General features: G+C 42.0%; 1 protein-coding gene across 1 annotated transcript in view; it reads right to left on the bottom strand.

The window, feature by feature from the left end:
- RYR3 (ryanodine receptor 3) overlaps positions 1 to 18,724 on the bottom strand; it is a 509,318-nt gene that overhangs the window by 142,247 nt on the left and 348,347 nt on the right. Inside the window, 3 exon segments of the mRNA XM_054565625.1 lie at positions 12,584 to 12,721; positions 13,436 to 13,538; positions 16,582 to 16,782. Of these exon segments, the coding sequence (XP_054421600.1) occupies positions 12,584 to 12,721; positions 13,436 to 13,538; positions 16,582 to 16,782 (442 nt within the window).

The following is an 18,724-nucleotide window of genomic DNA, read 5'->3' as shown; positions in this document are numbered from 1 at the left end:
CCATCTCCCATAGTCTAGTTTTCTACCTCCAAACACTATATATGGCAGATGTCTGCTCTGCTCCCAGTCTTGGCTCATCATAAGGATATAAAAATAGAGTTCCAGAAGAGATCTAGATCTAAAGGATTAATTTAACTTAATGCCTTGTCTATCCACCCCGTGGGTGTTTTAGGCTCTGACAGGAGACAGGAGTTGAAAATCTTAAAAAAGGATGCTGAACGCAGAGAGAAGCACAGTTAAAAGATGTTCCTAAGAGATCTTACTAGGCTGGGATCGCTGACTAATAGCTGTTAGGTTAGATAATATCTGAACACTCTGGGGGAAAACTGATTTATGGGCTAGACTGGGCTCTTCTCAGGAACTTGTTTCCTCAAGAGACAATGTAGAAGTTTCTTTCTCCTGATACTATTCACCGTAAGGAATAAAAGACAAAAACATAAATGCCCTTGCACCCAACATACGTTTCTCTAGTCCTCTAAGTACAATCCCCTCTTTTAGCCTGCAGTTTGGGATTAAAGAATTACAGTTCTCACCACTAACTGCAAATTCTCTGCAGAGGTAATACACGTCGTCACAGTCCCTGCCACACTGGAAAAGCAACAATCAGGATTGTGAATCAGCTCAAGGTCCATCCTCCTTTCAGCACGTCATTTTACAGAGTTACAATGAAACCAAACAAATATTAGCTTTTCCTGCCCCTGGCTTTCAGATGAATGCAGGATTTGGGCAAGCTCTCAGCCTCACAATGACTTAAAAATCCAAATCAATATTTATAACCTAGAAAATGTGATTTTAAAATATTTATAATTATGTATGTTAACATTTGGAAGCCCTGCACAACTTGGTGAGCCAATAGTTCCCCCATGACAAGTGTATGCTGTTACAAAACATTCGTGGGTAAAACATCCATTCAACATACAAGATAGATCAATGCACTTTTGTGTAAACAAGTACAAAAGTTTCTTTAATATGGTTTTAGATTCTACATGGCAATTAACTTTTGAGAAACTACTACTTGTTGATTTTTTTTAAACAGGAGAAAAACAAAAGTTTAATACATATGCATGGAGAATTCACACAGGCATGATAATTCCATAAAACTTCCAAAGACACTGAGGCAACGCGAGGTATATAGGACATTTTTGGACAAAGGAGAAAGGGGAAGAATGTACTTGTTGAGTTTTTATGCAGTATTAAAGAATTCCGCAATTATCTGAAAAAGCTATTAAAGTATTCCTCTTTCTAACTCTGTATATGTTTGAGACCAATTTATCTTCCTATTGTTTAAACCAAGTATAAGAATTCAGATCTCTCCTATTAAGTCAGACATAAGAGATTTGTAAAAATGCAAAACAAAGCCACTCCTCTTATCCTTTCTTTGCATTAAAAATTTAGTTGTTTTTTTATAAATGTTATTTATGTAAAATGTAATGGGTTTTTATTATTTATAAATAAAGTAGTAATTGTTGAAACATTTCTCAGTTTTAAAATCAAATTCAGTAACGTTGATGGGCATAATCCGCATAAACTAAAGCTTTCTGAGGTCTTTGAAAATTCTGAAGAGTGTAAAGGGGTCTTGAGACCAAAAGGTCTGGGAACCACCCATCTATGGAGAGGGGTCCTGCTGAGGTGACGGCCAGGACTCAGAGGCAAAGCTTTCCCTCCAGTTAGGACAAAACCCTGTTCCATTAGACAGTGTGGTTCTGATCAAGTAGTGGAGGCCTGAGCCTTGAAAAGAGAAGCTTAGGAAGCTTTCTGCCTTTGTTTCCGGATGGGAGGCGGACTAGATGTGAGTATAAGACAAGCACGGCACTCCCAGGGAGTAATAAAGAGAGGGCTAAAGAATCGTAATTTGGAGAACTGAATCCTGGCAGTCAGCAAGGGCCCCGGTCATTATTCATTCATCACTAACGGGCTTTCCCATCAGCCTTCAGGGCCCTAAATGCTTCTGTCTTCAATCTGGGTTTAAGATCAGTCATCTTCAGAGCAAGGGGGAAGTGTGGTATCTTGTACCCAGAGGCCGCGCAGCCGCCTTTAGCCTGGTCCACAGCCAGTGCAATGGGGCACAGGGAGAGAGGCACGCTGCGGGCTGCAGGGGAGACTTAACGCTTTGCTTCTGGCATTAGCTGACCCTTTAGCAACACTTAACTCTCATTCATTTGGGAAACCAGTACTGTCAACTGCGGAAGGCTCTGCTCTGAAGTCAGCAGTCCAGGCCTCAGGACAGATCTTATTCATAGGTTTCTTGCTGCCCTCACCTTAGAAGCTGAGTCACCTCCAGTTATATCACTTCTAAATTAGCTTATGAATCAAAGGGCGTTTTCTGTTAAGTACTGAGTTAGTACCCCACAGGAAACTATTTCAGGACACAATTATTGCCCACAGCAGCCTAGTTTGGGAAACTAAATACATACATGTGGGGCATTTAATGAGAAATAAAGTATAAAAAAATTATGGGTAAAACTGTTTTCTTAGGAAATAAGATAATTCACTAGAAAGTAAAACATCTATAGTAAATACTTACATTCAAAAGAAATTAGAGAAACAGTAAGATTTTGATCTCTTATTTTTTTTTTTTCCCGTTAATGGGTCCTTTATCTAAAGTTCTTTATATTTCTAGACTAGGCCCACATCACATGGAGACTGAAGAAGCAGGGAAGAAAAAGCTCTGCCATGAAGTTAAGAGGGGCCTTCCAAGGGACGGGTGAAAGGAGCTAATGGAAAAGACTACTCTTTGCTATGATGAGCGTGGAATGTCCTTTTCCTTCAAGAGGCGGCTCATACAAGTAGTCCCTGAAGTGAGTATTTTTTCCCCCGTATTAATGGGGGAATGCTGACAATTTTGGCAGGAATTTCAACAGCAAAGGGACTCAATTCTTGAGATAAATTTGAACCTCTTTCTTAACTGAAGAGAGACAGATATGTAAAGAGCAGTTACAACTGCATGATTTCATTTCTGTTGCTTTCTTCAGTTCCTCTCGGAAATGCTGCCCTTCAATGATTTAAAAAACACTTCAGAAGCCATAGGAAACACAACTCCTGCAAGGGGACAGACTCCAGGAGAAAGGGAAGGGTAAGGCGGAGAGCTTAAATCTACTGTTTGCCACAATGTATGGCCCCATATTTCTCTCCCTCTGATGAACAAGCACACATGCACCTAAATACTCCACTCAGAACCTCCGCTGCATCTAATGAGGTTGCTTCCAGCCTTTGCTGTAACTCTAGGATTTTTACCCACTGACATACCTGTTTAAAGAAGTGCTTGTCAAGTGCACCGAATGGTTCAGCTAATGAGATTTTTAAAGAGCTATAGTGGTCTTTTCAGAAAGGACAAAGAAAGAAAGAAATACATGTAACAAAATGCTTGTCTTTTGCTGAGATATAAAATAAATCCTATGAAGCAGAATGCTTTAGGGAACCTACTCATGTGCGTGTGGTTTGCTTGACAATTATAAATGGCTTCATTTATGAAATTATTATTAACATTCTAGCTCACTCCACTTTTGCAATTAGTGTAATTAGGGAGAGTCACATTTAAGCAATTATATCAAATATATGATCTAGAAACTACACTTAAAATGACTGTTCAGGCTAACTCAGAATGGAAATGCTTCTAATGCATTGTATTGTTTAGGAAGACTTGATGCCGGAAAGATACTTTAAAAGAAAAATAGCTATTTTACTACGTGATTTCTGGATTAGTCAGATATTCCACATAAGAAGAAAGGATCAGAGTGTCTTTACATTAGATCTAGTTTTAGTATATCAGTTTGGGAGCCCAGGTATTATTGCTATTTACTTTCTTCTACCTGCCATTTTGTAACCTGCTGCTGGACCTCAGAACCCCAAGCTCTCCATTCTGTGAACCTTGTAAGAAAATTCTCTAGTGTCACCCACAATACTTCATAAACTCTTTTTTTCAACAGTCAAGCTACCAGCGTTGCAATGCCAACTACAATAAGAGAAAGGTCATTTATTATAACAGTGTAGGTTTAAATTTTTGGCTGCAGGGGTCTGGAAAAAAATCTTTTTTTTTTCCAGCTCTATATTTAGTTCAGAGTCCAAGTCGCCATCATGCAATGAAATGCATGCTTGTTATCAAAGAACAGATCTTGGCCTCTGGCAAAGCAAATTCCTGTAGTTTACAGAGCTAAAGCTATGCTGGTGTTGCATTTCTATGAGTATGTTCTTAAACCTAGGTCAGTTTGGAATAAAATGTCTTCTGATGACATTGAGGAGAGGGAGTTCAGCATATACTAACATCTGGGAAAAAAAGAGAACTATGTGCCTCTAAATTATGTACACTGATTTTTAAATTCTAGGTGATCAGAAATTCAGCTTGTGCTATGCTGTAAATACTCTGGAGACATTAACAGGTGGTAGATCATTTTCAGGTGAAAAAACAAATGTATTTTGACCTCTGCTTTCTTCCTCCCTGTGGTAGGCTGAATAATGGCCCCCCAAAGACATTCATGTCTTAATTCTTGGAACTTGTGAATACCAGGAAACCATATGTAACAAAAGTTGCCCTCCATTAGTTGGAGAGATTGTCCTGGATTAGCGGAGTGGGCTAAATATAATCACAAGGGACCTTATAAGAGGGAGGCAGGCAGGTCAAGGTCAGACAACATACAATGACAGAAGCAGGGGTTAGACTGATACCATTGTGGGAAGGAGCTGATAGTCAAAGAATTCAGGAGGCCTTTAGAAGCTGGGAAAAGGAGGAAATGGATTCTCTCCTAGAGCTTCCAGAAGGAATATAGCGCTGCTAATCCATTTTAGACTTGTGATCTCCATAACTAGGTGATAATAAATTTGTATTGTTTTAAAGCCACTAAGTTTGTGATAATTTGTTACAGCAGCAGTAGGAAACTAATACACTTCTACTGCTAGAAAGTTCTGGACTGATGCTATTTGACTCTTTTCCCAAAGCTACATATCAGACTGGAGGGTCTCAATGAGCAAGCAGCTATGAAAGTACCCACAGAAACCGAGACCTGAGAGATCCAGGTCTGTTTTTGCTGAGGCAACTGGAATGAGTGGCAGAGTGCAGAGGCAACGGAAGTCTGCCTGGATCTGGCAACAGCATCTGTCAAGCCAGAACAATGCTGAACAAAGAAAGCACCTACTGCAGAACTGCTGCAGCCAAATAGATCGTGTGCACAGGGCACAGACAGCATAGTCTTTAGTTTCCCAGATACATTTTTGCCTCTTCTCTTCCTTTGAACATCGAAGGCTAGAATTGCCAGCATTTCAACACTATCCACTGAGTACATGAAAATACTAATGATGATAGCCATCATGGCACAATGAGTATTCCTGACCTCACAGCCAGCTCTCACTTGTCCCTTTTTCCTTCTTAATAGGACCCAGATTTTGTGGAGATCTGCCTTAGGGCCCATGATCCTCAGTGAAAGACATGCAGCCCCACTTCAAAGGTGGGCTCTGTTGATTGATTTAAGTCAGCTTTTTATTTTCAAGTCATGCTCATTGGTTGATGAATGAGCCTGTGACCAGATTCCCCAAACAGTAGTGATCTCAGGATCTTTGTTTCACAAATACCAGGGTAGGAGAAACTTTTTCTTTCTCTTTTTTAATATTGTGTGTGTGTGTGTGTGTGTGTGTGTGTTTGAGAGAGAGATCAGTTTGTTTTTCCACTTATTTATTCATTCATTGGTTGCATCTTGTATGTGCCCTGACCGGGGATAGAACCTGAAACCTTGGGGTATCAGGACAATGCTCCAATCAACTGAGCTACCCTGCCAGGGCAGGAAAAACTTTCTTGTTTTTCCTGTGGACACTACTGTGACTGGGCATGAGGTCCAGGAGTGCAGCTACCATTTGGCCCCCAGCCTGAAGGCAAAGCTGGAACATATGTGGAGAGAGTGAGGAGAGCTGTGGGATGAACGCAGCCCGGTGGCTGGCTCCATCTCTAAATTTCTGGGCACGCCCTAATCTTCTCAGCCATTCTACCTGAGTTGGAGTTTGTTCTTTGCTGAAAGCATCTGCTATGATATATGTGGGGATGAAGTGTTTATGACCTATACTTTGTATATTCACTTCAGAAGTTGAGAGATACACAAACTTCTAAGTACAAGGACATTAAACTGAGCATTATTCGATAGAATCCTTGCCTAAAATCACAATTAGTGAATCATGGAGCTAGCACTCCAACCTTGGCTGCTGGAATCTAAACCACCTCTGAGCTGCCTAATTTCAACAGCTTCATAAAATTAAAAAAAAATAGTAATGCTTTAAATTTATATTATACTGTCTAGATGTTCTCTTATAATCAACTACGAAATGAATTCAGAAATAAATCCTTATAATTATAAAGCTCTGGCCCATTTTTCTAACTGACTCTGAACTGGGCAGATTATCACTTTCCCAGCACCTTAATTTCTTCACCAATAAAATGAAGTGAATAATATAAAAATGTTGAAGAAAATGAATGCGAGGATGGCACAGTGACAAAAGTATTGGGTACTTTGCTCCAGGTCTGGCTGTGTAACCTTAGTAAAGTTGTTTTACTTCTCTGTGTCTATGCACCTCTATGAAGTCAAGTCACTTGTGGCTTAATATTCTAGAATTCTATGTCTCTCTGACCCACCGAGCTCCTGAAAGGTTGTACTAATTTATTAAAATAGCAAATGGGATGCCTAACCCTTCATTGAGTTAAACTGATGAGCACCAAGAATTTTCCACCACACTTTAAGGCCAGCTGGGCCTATCTTGCCATTACCCAGATTGCTTTTATGAACAGTAAAACCTGAGACTGAGAAAAATCTTCAAATTACAACGGTGACTGACTTCGGTGGGTAACTTGCTCTCATCAAAGCATCAGTGTACACCACTAAGCATTTACGTCGAGGAGACAAGCTGTGGCCACGGATGGCCTTTCCTATGACTGTGCTGACCTGCGGTTGAGGAAGAACCCTTCCTATGTCAGGGGTCAGAATGCACAACAGCCTGCTGACTCCGTCGGGAAGATTTCCCGGAGAAGGTCTCATGCCCTCTGCGCTCTGCGCCCCGGAGCTTCCTCTGGTCTCACAGTCTGCCCTGCATTACCAAGTGGCCAAATCCTTATTACTTACTAGCATAGCAGGTCGGGGTAGGAAGTTCGGTCCCACGACACCAAGGGGACTTGGAAAATTCATCATGTTAATTTCTCTGTGCTTTCCCAGCCCAGGCTGTGCTGCAGGTACCACTTTTTGCCTCAATCCCTTGAATACAGATGTTGTTGGAAACATTGAGAACAAGGTTACAAGTCTCTGACAACCTGAAAGAAGCCGAAGACCACAAGGAGCCCTGCTCCTGGATGACAAGAAAGAACTGCTCCATTTACCACATGTCCCCAGGGCCCAGTGACCAGGCAGTGGCTGTCAGGCCCCAGAGGCATGTGAGGGTTCACGGCCTGCCTCAGGCTCTGCAGCAAACTGCCGAACATCTGAGAAACCAGGCAGCCCTCACCCCAACTTGACATTTAATTGACGGACCTGTAGGCGTGTTTCTTCTCTATTGGCTTCACCAGCTGGGGAATAAGGGTAAAAGTTCAAGCTGCTGTCTAGAAGATTCTTTTTCTCATTACAATTATAGTAGCCAATGTTTACTGAGAGCTTTCCTATGCTCCAGACCCTGTGCTAAACACTGCGCCTGAATCACCATTTAACCCTCACAACCACCGTGAAAGAATAGAAAAAGATGCAGCAAGGACAGAGTCTCCTCAATGATGATGGTCATTATTACACTAATCCTCACTTTATTTTTTAATTAGACAAAGAAACACTTGAACTTAATAAACCAACAAACCGAGGCTCCTGTAGCTGGGTGTCTGCTGAGGCAGCGCGGGGGTGGAGGCCGGAGAAGGAGCACCCGAGACAGAGCCTCCTGCCTCCATCCACAGCTGGCAGGAGCCCCACACGTCGCCCCGCCTGCCCGGCCTGGCTGCCCCTGCCCCTGGCTCTCAGGGCCGGCTGTGTGTGGACAGTGCGTGGCACTTGGATACTCCTGCTAGCCCTGTTTCTAAATTTCTTTGACTGGGTTTCTACCTTAGCCCGCATCTCCCCACCTGGGATGATGATGACGTGCGTAGAAGCAAAAGGACTGTTTCTCCTGCCGCTGGACACCGCTCCCTGTCAGGAGCGGCCCTGCAGACCGCCAGGGGAACGGCCGATTCCGCCAGTCCACCTCCGTGGCCCCTGGGCTCTCATCCATCAAACAGAGATAATTAGCCTGTTGTTTCTGAAATCAGTCAACCAGCCCCATAATTACTTTCTCAAAAATGTTCAGGCAATTAAGTGACCGAGGGAGATAATAGGGAAGAGAGTGGAGGGAGAAAAGACAATGTCCCCGATGTGCTAGGGAGGGATGTCCCTGCAACGAAGATGCAGCAGAGACGGGACAGCAAAAGACTCAGGGGACCGAGGTCTTTGTCTTTACTCTGTGGGGGAAATAATTGAACTGCTTTCATTTTAGTTTCTATGTCCATTCAGTTTGGAGAATAAACTGATTAGAGGGCAAGCCGGGGGCCATGCATCCTCATAATCTACGCTTCCCTGCCCCTCCCTGCCCCTGCAGAGTGTTCCGGAAGAGCAGGGGCCCCAGACACGGAGCAGGATTTCAGTCTTGGCCTCTTTCTTACCTATTGCAAGAACTGTATCCAGATAATTTTGCTTCTCTCAGGCTTAGCTGCCTGGTGTACAAAACAGGAACCTGGCTGTCACTGTATCTGGCTGTTTGCTGGAGGATAAAATCAGATGCGGGGATGTGAAGTGTCTAGCACAGCACTCGACACAAGGCAGGTGCTCAGTAAATGTTAGGTTTTCTTTCCCCTGACAGCCAAGCTCCCTTCTCCATCACTGAAACACAGGTTACCAAAGGGCAGGCCTGATGCGGACCGACTCACCAGATGCGGAATACCTGTTACACGTCTACTGCTGAGAAGCACAGGACCAGGAGCCCGTGTATCATCAGAAAGAGCCCGGATCCCTGCTCTGCCATCCGTGAGGGCAAGTTTCTTTTGCTTAATGCCTTGGATTCTCTATTTCCTCGTCTCCACACTAGGACCGATGATGTCTGTGTGGTCTGCCATGCAGGGCTCTCCAGGCAAAGTGAGAGAGGTGTGAAAAATCTTCTTGCAAATTTTAAGGAGCTAAATAAAAGTAAACCCTCCTCCCATATCTATTAACTCAATTGCCCATCTCACAGGGATCCATAAAGACCATGTGTAACACCCTCCTCTTCCTCCTCTGATTGGCTGCCAAGATATGCCAGCCCTCCCTTTGTAAGGTGTCTGATGCCTGGAGTTCACTTCTTGCTGTTACCCCCTGCATCAGTTTTTTATTGGTGCTCTGACAAACCACCACACACTTAGTGACAAAATAGCACAAACTTACTTTCTTTCAGTTCTGTTGACTAGAACTCTGATCCAGATCTGGGCTGACCCAGACTGACTGTCAGGGGAGAGAAAAACCTAACATTTATCGAGGACCTACTTTGTGCCAGATCTTGTGATAGATGATGCTTCTGGAGGAATAACTCAGTGACTACATGTTTATATTCAGGGAAACTGCTTACACTCCAGTGCATGACAAACACAGGCCTGGAACTAACAGGCAAAAGATTTTTTAGGGAATTTGCTGGTTTGGGATATGAAAACAAAGGGTAACCCAGTATAGCAGGCTGCTACTATTAGATTTCCTCTTTATTATCATATGCTCTTTTGATAAGATTGTAACAGCTTTCATCTTCAAAATGACTTGCAGTTAGCTTAGGCGAATGCAGTAACACTGAGCCAGCTAGCAGGATTCTCTGGGCTTCAGGACATTGCTGCTTCCTGTTCCTAGAAATGCTGAGGTTTCCAGCAGGTCATGGCCAACGTCAACTTCTCATAAAGGAGAAATTGTACTACCTACCCTGAACAAAACTCCAAGTCTGATCTTTTTGGCTTGGCTGACTTTTTGGTGTTAAAGTTTTGGCCTCTATTGGGTTCATATTCCCTACATATAACAATGAAGCAAGTAATGAGTTACCTCACAGATGTAGTAGGCAAGGTAAACAGATGATTGCTTTAAAAAGCCATCCTGTATGTAATATTTATGTCGGGCCTTCCTGTTAGGGATACTGTAAATTCTTTGGCAAGTTTCATGAGGCAATGGAAAAGAGGGTGGCATCAGAGGCAGAAGACCTGAATCAAGCCACAGCTTTACTCATCTTGGTTACCTGGAGCTGGTGATATTTAGTTACCCGGAAATTTTTCTGGAACAAGGTAAAGGTGGAAAAAAAATAAATGAAAGTATCCCTTAATTCTTCTGAGTCCTATTTTCATCAACCACACAATGTAAGAGTTGGAAAAAAAGAACAGCTGAGAGCAGTAACCTAATAGTCAGCCATCCCTCGGTGTCTGCAAGGGATGGGTTCCAGGGCCACCGCTGCCCATACCGAACTCCTTGGATGCTCAAGTCCCTTACCTAACATGGTGCAGTATTTGCATATAACCAGTGAACATCCTCCCATATACTTTAAATAACTTCTAGATTATTTATAGTACTTAATACAATGTTTACATCATAGAAATAGTTGTTAAACTGCATTATTTAGGGAAGAGTTCAGTACAGACACAACCATCTTAGGCCAAACTACATAAGGGCGCGTGGACAACAACGTGACTACGCATAACCCAAAGCCGTGGAGAGCTGCCTAAGGGGAGTATTTGGTAAGTTGTCAATTCACACTAGCGTGTTATTCTCATTAGCTATACTTTCCATGTTTTAGGAAATGTAAGGCCAAGAGAAATCAGATAAGCAATGATGAGGACAAAGTTACCAACATTTGAAAGGATTTTGACTCCTTTATTGCAACTGGCTACATATTCAGAAACACTGTCTCCATTTGATCAAGTTAAAAAGCAATTTTGGGAGTGTGGTAGTTAAACCATTCCTAATATTTTCTCTTAAAATGTCAGCCCTGAGTGAGGGGCTTTATGTATCTGGAACCTTTGGCAGGGAACCCATATGCTGACAACCAGACACGATTGACCACCTTCTATTTCTATCTCGGGGGCTCCAGGATGGAAGACTCCTGACACAAAGCTTGGACCTTTCATAATTCTGAAACCTGCGGGGGAGGAAGTATGGGGTGAAGACATGGAGGAGTGGCATCTCGGGTGTCCTCTCTGGTTTGCATGTTCTCCCAGAACAGATGGAATGCAGTCTTTCCGCCTGAGGTCTGAGGTAGCGGATCTCAAGATTACAACCCTTGGAGCCTGGTCACTATTCGTAGAGTTAGAAAGACTTCACAGAGCCAGGTGATTTCATCTGATGGACTCCATTTCCCTGACATGAAATGGTCACCTTGGAGGATACCTAGTCGTGACATTCTATTGGCAAGAAACATCCACTTTCAAAATAGACTCTCAGCAGGTAATACGGGTCAGCTCAGTCTATTTTTAGTTCTGCTTTGGCAGGAACCATAAATGGAGTCTAAACTCACTTTTCTGTGCCTTTAGAATCCTGCTGGCACATCCTCAGCACATACCCACCCTACTCTTTCTGTGGTGACAGATGGGACTGATCAAGGGTTGCCAGGGCAACTGCTGCCAAGTACCCCATACCCCTTTCCAGAGGCTTCAACACTTTTGCTGATAAATGGTGAAGGTTCTTCCTTTCAGAGAGATTCTGACAAAGATGGAAGGTCACTCTAAAGGGCAATAAGATGTATGAACTCCAGAGTAGTGTTTTCAGACAAACCAATCATATCTTGACAGGCTATTGCTCTAGTCCATGATGTGAAGGCATATTCTAATATGGATAAGGGCAGAGAACAAGATAAAAGGCAACTATATTAAACCTGAGAAATTCCTTCTTCTTTAGACAAGTGTAATATTTGCAGAATCTGATACTAAATAGCAGACTGAGTATATATAATATGCAGACAATGTTCCTTTTGAAATGTTAATGGTTTATGGGCAGTAAACTGCCTTGCAGAACAAATTATGATCTTGTTTCAACATCGGTCACATGGTACGAGTCACCTATACTACGAGGATTAAAGAAGTGAATTTGGACGAGGTTTGACATTTTTTGCAAGAATAGAAGGTCAAAGTCCTCTAGGATGTTACATTATGGAAATCATAGCCAAAAAGCAAATAGAGCCTCCCTAAAACTCCACATCCGTATACCCTTTCATTATTGTTTTGTTTCCTCACTTAGGCAATTTTCGATGCTAAGGAATCGCAAGAAGAAGTGACAGAAACAATGGTTAGAAGAGGAAGACTGCAGAAACATAAAACAAAGAACAGAAATGCATTCCTAGGCATTTTTAACTAGAGATATAACAATAGCAGGCCCATCAAGCAATAGACCTCTCAGGTTTCAAAACACTGAAAGTAAATTAAATCAGAAGAAAAGCATAGCCCAAAGTCTACAACGATAACTACCACCAGTTACAACAGATATCCAGATGCTGTCTTTGAAGCTACGCAGCCCAGCTCTGTCTTATGTATTTGTTAGAAAGCTGTTCCCTTAATTAAGTCTTAGAGGGGCCCTGCATTGGCAGCGCTGTAATGGAAAGCACTGGCACTTACTAGGGCACTTCTGCTCCTCCACTGCCGGATGCTCCTTTTCTGGCTTGGGAGGGCCTTTGATTTTCTGCACCAAGGCTCGGAGTTTGCCAGCCCAGGAGGTGACCTCCTCCTCCTCCTCCTCTTCCTCCAGGGGGACCCCTAGCAGGTGACAGAACAGAGTGGAAATTTTGAACATTCTATGAAACCACCGCAAGATAGCGAGAAAATGAGAACTTCTGAAACTTTAAATGCTTATATCTACGTAATATCTTTTCTCAAGCTTTTAAAAAAGGTGATTTCTTGTGTACAAGGACATCAAGTAATTTCAAGCCCAAGACTTAACTCTTCTAACCTATATCCCCAGAGCACTGTAGAGTCTTGAGAAAGGCATTAACATAGAGTTATTTCAAATGAAAAGACCATCTATTAGATAAAAATATTTAATATTTTAAGTTAAGAATCCTTAAGGGCAGAAGCTACAGAAGTGTATCACTGCAAAAGCTACAAAGCAAAGGGGATCAGAATTTTGACTTAACTGGAAGCACAGTCCCAGTGCCAACTATCTAACTTGAAGTGAGCTGGGTGAGGTTTATGTTAGGATCAATTATTTTTTCTTCTTCTTCAGAGACACAGTCCCTTCTCATATGTCAGCCAAGTCTCTTCTGGGTGGAAGGGATTTCAGTCATGAATTATGCCAGGATTATTTCCTTTATCTTCTCTGACCTAAGTAGTTTGGATAGAACTATTTCTTGAACAATTAGTGTTGCAATTTTAAATAGGAAAATAACTTCCCACTTTCCTTCCCCCACTAGCTTCTAATGAAGGACTCAGGAACAGACTTGTGCCTGAGGAAGCTGCATCCGGGAAACTCACCACAGTGGGAGAGAAGGTCCTCATGGAAGTCATAGAGCTCCTCCCGGATCTCGTCTGGGCAGGGGCAGTTCTCTCCCAGGTGAAAGTTAAGGAGCATGTTGATCTTTGAGGGACAAAGAAGAATGGCTAGTTGGTTATCAATGTCGGTCCGAAGAACTCAGATCCTGCTTTAGACACCTAACGTTGTCCACAAATTTTATTTAATTTTTTTTTTTTTTGGTGAAAAAGGTCAACATTTTAAAGTAGCTTATATTTTTCTGATTATAAAAGTAGTCTATTAATTGTGCAAAATGTGGATAATACCTAAAGAAGAAAATTGACTGAGATCTCACCACCCAAAGATATGTTAATATTACAGTTAATATCTTCCAGTCTTTACGGATGCAGATGGAGATTACACTCTAGATAAACCCTTTGAAACTCATAGTTTTCTCTTAACAGTTTATCTTGAGCATTTTCTTATTTCCTTAACCTGATTTTTAATAGGTGCATTGCATTTTCATCCTATGGAAAAGCAGCAATTTATGTAAAATTAATGACCTGTTATGATATACTTGTTATTTTTATTATCCTTATAAATAAATTTTAATTTCCTTTTACATAATTTTTGTTCACATCTCTGACCACTTTCTTAGGATAAGCTTCTAAAAGCAAAATGATGAGATCAAAGTTTGTACATTTTAACGGCTTTTGATATGAATTGCCATATTGCCCTCCGGGAGGCTCACAACAATTTGTATTATTATTGAATTTATGCAAGAGTGTGTATTGCTTTGCCATCTTCATCACAGAAATGAGAGCTAACATATTTTCAAATATTTTACAATTTAACCGGTGAAAATGTCCTATCCCTGTTGCTTTAATTTGCATTTAATTGGTGAGGCTGAACTTTGTTTCTCCACATGTAAGGACCACTTGTATTTCATATTTTATAAATACCCATTCATTTTTCTGTTGGTTATTATTTTAAAAATTGAAAAAATAATTTAAAAAATTGACAAGTACTTTGCACAACTCCAGACTATTAACTCTCGTAATATATATTCCAAATATATTTTTCTAGTTTCTAGTGAGCTTTTGTTTATGTGCTTTTTTTGACATGCAGGTTTTTATGCCTTGCAGTCAATCTATCATCTTTTTCATTATAGGTTTGTCTCAGGGATTGTTACCCTCGTCTGTGTCACGGGCCACTCTGACAGTCTAGTGAAACCCACGGATTTCTTCTCAGATTAATATTTTAAGTACATGGAATAAAATGTATAGGATTATGAAGGGCAATAATTATACTGAAATCTAGTTATTAAGATCATAAAAATCAAATCTGTAACAGAGTAACACGTCTACTTATTCTATTAACTCATTAGACAAAAGCAGCTGGTGGAAAGTCTTCTAGTCACTGTGACCTCGAAGTATGTAATGAATGTAAGTGGTATTTCAAGGTACTAAAACCACAAAAAATATTCAATTTATGTTGGTAACAAAGTCAGGTCCTTGCTTTGCGGCCTACCTTAATAATTTAAAGAATACTATCAGAGATTAACGGAAAGTTGGTAGAAATAAAACTGTCATTCATTTCCCACTCAGATTCCTAGGCGTCTGAACTCTTCCCCCAGGCCGGGACTCCTGGCTGGTTAACATCTGCAGGGACTGGAGCGGAACCTAGAGGTAATCTTGTCCATTCTCCCGCCTCAGGCTGAGTAACTCAAAAAAGCTTTTCTTTTCCTTCTGTTTAGGCTTGTAGGTGAAGAGAATTTACAGACTCTTTTTTTAAACCACAACCCTTATTTAGTATTGTTAGATCCTTAATCAAAGCTTCCACTGCAAACATTTTTTTGGAGGTAGTAGGGAGAAGTGTAGTTTGTAATCAAGTAATATTTACAAAACAGGTTAGAGAAGTAATTTTTGTGGTTGTTCCATAATGTTAAATTATGATAAGTATATCAACATTTATCAACAGGCTGCTTATTAAATAAAAATAACATCTGAAGATCTGGTTTCAGAATTAGAAAGTTAACTTCTTCCTTGATAGCTTTTCCCTCAGTGGGACACGTAAGCAGCAGCCTACCAGCCTGCAGGGCATAAACCCAACAGGGCGGCAAGCCGGATATTCCATTGGTGGTCATACTCTTTAATGAAGCTCTTTGGAAAGCGAAAGGCTTGCTGACTATGTTTGGCTAATTTGCCAACAATCACTGGGCTAATCTTAGTTTTACCTACTTTTGTATTCAGTTACATCCCCAGTGTGGCTTTTTTCATCTCTCTGAATTCCGTATGGATATAGGGCTGAAAACCTTATTTTCTCCTCAAAGGTTACAGAAGGATGAAGTGATCAAGCATATCACTGTTTTAAAAGTTTAATTCTTATACATTCTATTTTCCAAGTGATTTTGCATTGCTCTCCCCCAAAATTGACCTAAATCTCCCATATCCTTTGCTGATATTAAATTCTTATTTAGAGAGTGTTACGGGTAGATTCCTCCTACAAATGACGACGCAGGGAGGTGTGGCAGATGGGACAGCAGAGTTTGACAGCAGTTAGTGTCCCTTTTTTCTTTTCAAGTCTAGACTCACAGCATCAACATTACCTGCAAACTTGCTAAAAATGCGAATGCTTGGGCCTCATGCTAGACCTACTGAACTAGAAACCCTAGAGGTGGACTAGCCATCTGGGCTTTATTAAGTCCTGGGGTTCTGATGTCTGCTCAAGAATCGCTGTTCTAACACATTGGGGAAGACTTTGAGTTACAGCTTTCTGACATGATAGGTCAGGGGGTCGTTTAGAAGGCTAAAGGAGGGAGTGACAGCCGGCCCTGGGAAGGCGGAAGAGGAAGAAAGAAGGCAGAATGGGGAAGGAAAGGGTGGGTTTGTAAACTATGCCCACGAGGATGGGGCACCTGCTCTTATAAATTGGGCAATGTTGACCGTGTTCTTGTGATCTCTGACAGAGAGCAGTGACTCCTGGCATGACTGAACAGAAATTTTTTAAGTGGTGGATCCTTGCTGGGGTGCAAGCTGATACTGGCAGTGATCTGGTCTTTGCCTTAGTGACAGGGACATGGGGGCGAAGGGAGGGAGGAAGCCCTGCCCTATGTGCAGGTTTGGGAGGGTTATAAAAATGGGATGGAGGCTCAGAAAGGGGTTTCCACCTGCTCCTGTGGAGGTGAGCGGAACTCCTTGGTCTTCCGAGCTGTCAGGGCTGCAGACATGTTCAGGGCCTGCATAAGCTCATTGTAGCGGAACTTCTGATTCGCCTGGAGCTTGGAGACATAAATGTCACCAAAGGCCACAATGGCTTCCACTCGGTGCTGCAGCTCACAGTCACAGAAATAGCTGAGGAGCTCACACATCTGCAATACAAATGTATATATACGCTAATATAATAATGCTTTATGAAAACTGAGGGAGTACCTGGCATCCCTATTTTATACATGGTACCACCGAGACAGGTGATTTGAGTAACCTCTCCAGTAAGCACAGAGCTAGTGGGTCCAAGTCGGCCTGAATCCAGAGGCCCGCTCTCCACCATCTGGGCCAGGAGACCGATGGAAATAAGCTCACGAAAGACAGAGTACATCTGTCTGTGGAGCATGAGAGAAAACATTTATAAAGGAGTCTTTTCCGCAGGCTCTAGGCTTAGTATAAAAACCACCAGTGAACTGCATGCACTGTGAACCCTGGCTCCTTCCTGGCATCTGCTGGCTCTCTCGTTGTTTTTGTTTATAAGTTCTGTTTTATTGTGATTAGTTCTTTGGGATTGTTAGTGTTACTATTCTTATCACGAATATATCACGAACTTATACTAATAAGAGAAGCAATAACCCTAACTTACTGAGCACTAACTTTGCTGGACACTGTGCCAGGCGCTTGCTGTACTTTAACTCCTTTGATCCCCACTGTTCCTGACACTCTTATTGAAGCAGGAGTTCTATCAGCCCACGCCCCATAACCCCTCCTGGGACTCACAGACCCCCTTTAGTTTGTCTGGGTGGTGGGGGCTCTTGCCTGGCTGCACAGTCTCTGGCATGTCTGCGCACTTGCGCTCCTTCCCGGTGAAGGAGGATCCAAAGCTTATGCCAGTCACCCCTGTGCCGTAACTACAACATTTAATTAAACGTCACGTGCGCCAATGAAATAGGAAAACTAAGTGGAACGACTGAGGGATATCTGTAAAAGCTTTTCTTGTTTTTACAAAAATGCTGAAAATTGGGTGTGCGTTACTACAAAAAATTAAGGGAAATCATAAAAACCTAGAAGCATTCTACAGTCAGCTCTCCAATTATCTCTAAATCCACATGCAGCCTACCCAACTGGCAGCTGTAGATGGTGTGGGACAAGTGTCATCTGTGCACAAGGAAGGACTCTATGTGCCATCAGAGACTCACACACATGAAGGGAAAGGTCTTGGCCCTATGTCAGAATAGCACATTTATATATTTTAATGAAAAATTTAAGGAATATATAGAAAACTTGTTATGCTTCTCCTTTATTTTCAACATTTTGACTGACTGCCTACCAATCCCATCACACTGGATACGAGAGCTTCATGTACAGATTAGTTGATTGTAATACATTTTATGATAAAACATATTTCATATGGCATCTTATAAAAATACATTTTAATCCTAGGTTTTACTATATTATCATCCACATTGTATAAATTGTAAAGCTAAGACTCGGGAGGAGAGGGAGTGAAGTCCAGCGGTGCCTGAGCCGGGCGCGCTCGGTGGGGCAGACTGTCCTTCTCCTCTCATCTCCATTTATCTTTCCTCCCTTGTCCCCAGAAGACTGAAGTTATGGCCATCAGTTCATTGCTGACACTAGCTTACACCTGGTGAGACTAGTTTTAGGAGATGTTCAGGTTTACCAGGTGATGCTAAGGACGCTGCTCTAAGTCACCTTTTTTTCTTAGTTCATACGGCAGGTTCTACTATTTGCTAGTGTAACAGGTCCACAGTAGCTTGGTGACCGGTCAGAGCCTGGATACAAATGAGAGCTGGTGATGAGTGTGGTCACCCTATGCGTCAATTCCTATGGTATTGTCCACAACAGAAGACTCCTCTCCCTCTCTGGACAGGACCTCACAAATGCACCCTTTAGCCCCAAAGGATAAGAGATAAGATCAGGGTAAATCCATCCCTAGTACCAGAAGAACAATTCTATTCTAAAGCATGAGCCTTATTGAGGAGGGCTGGTATTTTCATTTTGGCTTGGGGAGACTGAGGGAGTATATTCGTGTCAGAATTAGCAGGACTGGTGGGCACTCTGAGCACCTCTGTTACCCTCCAGGTT

Source organism: Pteronotus mesoamericanus, unplaced genomic scaffold (assembly GCF_021234165.1).
Source record: "Pteronotus mesoamericanus isolate MK-2021 breed Mesoamerican mustached bat unplaced genomic scaffold, CSHL_Meso_final contig_164, whole genome shotgun sequence".
NCBI classification, from domain to species: Eukaryota; Metazoa; Chordata; class Mammalia; order Chiroptera; family Mormoopidae; genus Pteronotus; species Pteronotus mesoamericanus.
Note: the sequence above shows the minus strand (reverse complement) of the source record. Positions and strands in the feature narration are given on the sequence as shown.